General features: G+C 41.4%; 1 protein-coding gene across 1 annotated transcript in view; it reads left to right on the top strand.

Moving 5' to 3' along the window:
• The window catches only part of LOC101861940, a 15,056-nt gene extending 13,083 nt beyond the window's left edge, over positions 1-1,973 (top strand). The window contains exons 9-10 of the mRNA XM_035968361.1: positions 856-910; positions 1,499-1,973. Coding sequence (XP_035824254.1) covers positions 856-910; positions 1,499-1,852 — 409 coding nt within the window. The 3' untranslated portion in view covers positions 1,853-1,973. The remainder of the gene's footprint in view (positions 1-855; positions 911-1,498) is intronic.
• Positions 1,974-2,003: the final 30 nt, after the last annotated feature.

The following is a 2,003-nucleotide window of genomic DNA, read 5'->3' as shown; positions in this document are numbered from 1 at the left end:
CAAAAAAAAAAAAGTTACATGCATATTCATGCTACTTTCGTAGGCAAAACGTTGGACAAAGATAAATTGTCCAGGTTGATATCAGCTGCATGGATTATAGTCACCTTAATCTTTGACAATTTTTTCACAACTACACATGTCCAACTGTAACAAACGACACATCAGGATGAAAGTTGTGGACTTAATAATAATAAATGACATTTATATAGCGCTCAACCCCGAATAAAGTACACAGGCTCTGAGCGCTTTACAACACAGTACAACATACAACAGTAACATAAAACGTCGTGTTCTGACAAAAGAAAATTATTCCAAATATTCATCTTATTAATTTTTAAAACAGAAACGACTTCAGCTGGCATTTGAATGAATCAAAAGATTTGATCTCTCTCAAAGTACTTGGTAATGCATTCCAGATCTTGGCAATCTTTATGGAAAACAATTTTGCTTGAACCTTTCTCAAAGCAGGGGCACTTACCGTAACAAAGTGTTTTCACGTTTTATCTGAATCTACTGATGATAATCGGAAACAGGTTAAATTTGTACATTTGGGAGCCTTTGGAAGGTGCTGTTAATTCTGTCGAGAATCCGTTATCAATATTCCTTTTTGTATGATTATCATGCTGCAGAAGGAGATGTCCCATGCAGGGGCTTGAGTGATAACAACGCTATTTGGTAATACCACACACGTACGCACAAATTACAAGCATGTTGCGTTCTCATTTGTATGTTAAGGGCTCGTATTACGACAAAAATGTTCAACTTGAAAACACTTAAACTGAAAATTATGCCACGCCCTTCACAATTCGTCAAGATTTCCCTATCAGTGATAATACTAAGACTTCTGTTGCGGAGGGTCTCTGGTGTACCCAGTGTCTATATTCAATTCTACTATTCGACCGAGTCTGAGGTAGAGGAAAAAGGGAAGGCTTGAAATACATGTACCTTGAAGGGAAATTTAGATTCCAGCCTAAAGGAGGAGGGATTCAGCTTGACAGAAGTGGAGGGTATAGCACAGGACAGAAATAATGGGGAGCTCTTGCTGGTGTCCCATTATTCTGGTGCGGAGTAAGAAAAGCTGCTGCTGCTGCTGCTGCTATTGATGATGATGATGATGATGATGATGATGATGATGATGATGATGATGATGATGATGATGATGATGATGATGATGAAGTATGAGTTTTGCAAAATGGTTTGCCTTATCATTTCTATTAGGGGCAATGGTGATCCAAAATGTGTTCACAGCTGTGTTGACATATTTATTATGTTGGGGGGGGCAAGATGAGCAATGAATTCTCGGGTTCTACAGTAGAAAGGAAAAGAAAGAGAGTGAGAATAGAAAATATATAATATCATCCTCTAGCGCCACTAGCAGGTCTTATTTCTGTTTTTTACCTCGGTTGTTTCTGTCAGTCTTTATTGCTTTTTACCCTAGCAGTCAATGACCGTTATCTTCCTATGTGCGTCCCTTCACTCAAACACACAAAGAAAATAGGGTCCGAGGGTTAAAAACAGAGTAAAACTCATCCCAAATCTCGCGGTCCACCATGTGAGTTTTCTCTCCCCTGTGTTTTCCAGGACGCCAGAAGAGTTCTACGCGACCGGGAAGGTAGAGGCAGACAAAGCTGACACAGCCAGAGGGTCTGTAGGTGTTCTCGACAAGCAAGGAAACGTGCACCGCGTGGCAGGCTCGGGTGTACGTGTGATCACCCCGTCTATTGGTGGAAACGTAGGCCAAGTCAGAACGCGCTATCCCATCTTCCCTGTGCACGCGGAAGGAAGTTCTACTGGCATTGAGCTCTCGGTGAGGATTTTTTGTCTTAAAACCGAGCATGTGCAAGTCAAATAATTTAATCTGCGTACTCTGGCGTCATCTGGGTCTGAAAATGACGTCACATTACTTTAAAAAATATCATCTCCTTCCACTGGTGGTCGTGCTCCCCCCTCCCCTCTCTATCTCTCTGTCCCTCTGTCTTTCTCTCTCTCTCTCTCTCTCTCTC

This window comes from Aplysia californica, unplaced genomic scaffold (genome assembly GCF_000002075.1).
Source record: "Aplysia californica isolate F4 #8 unplaced genomic scaffold, AplCal3.0 scaffold00053, whole genome shotgun sequence".
NCBI classification, from domain to species: domain Eukaryota; kingdom Metazoa; phylum Mollusca; class Gastropoda; order Aplysiida; family Aplysiidae; genus Aplysia; species Aplysia californica.
This window is presented reverse-complemented; position numbering and strand designations above follow the sequence as displayed.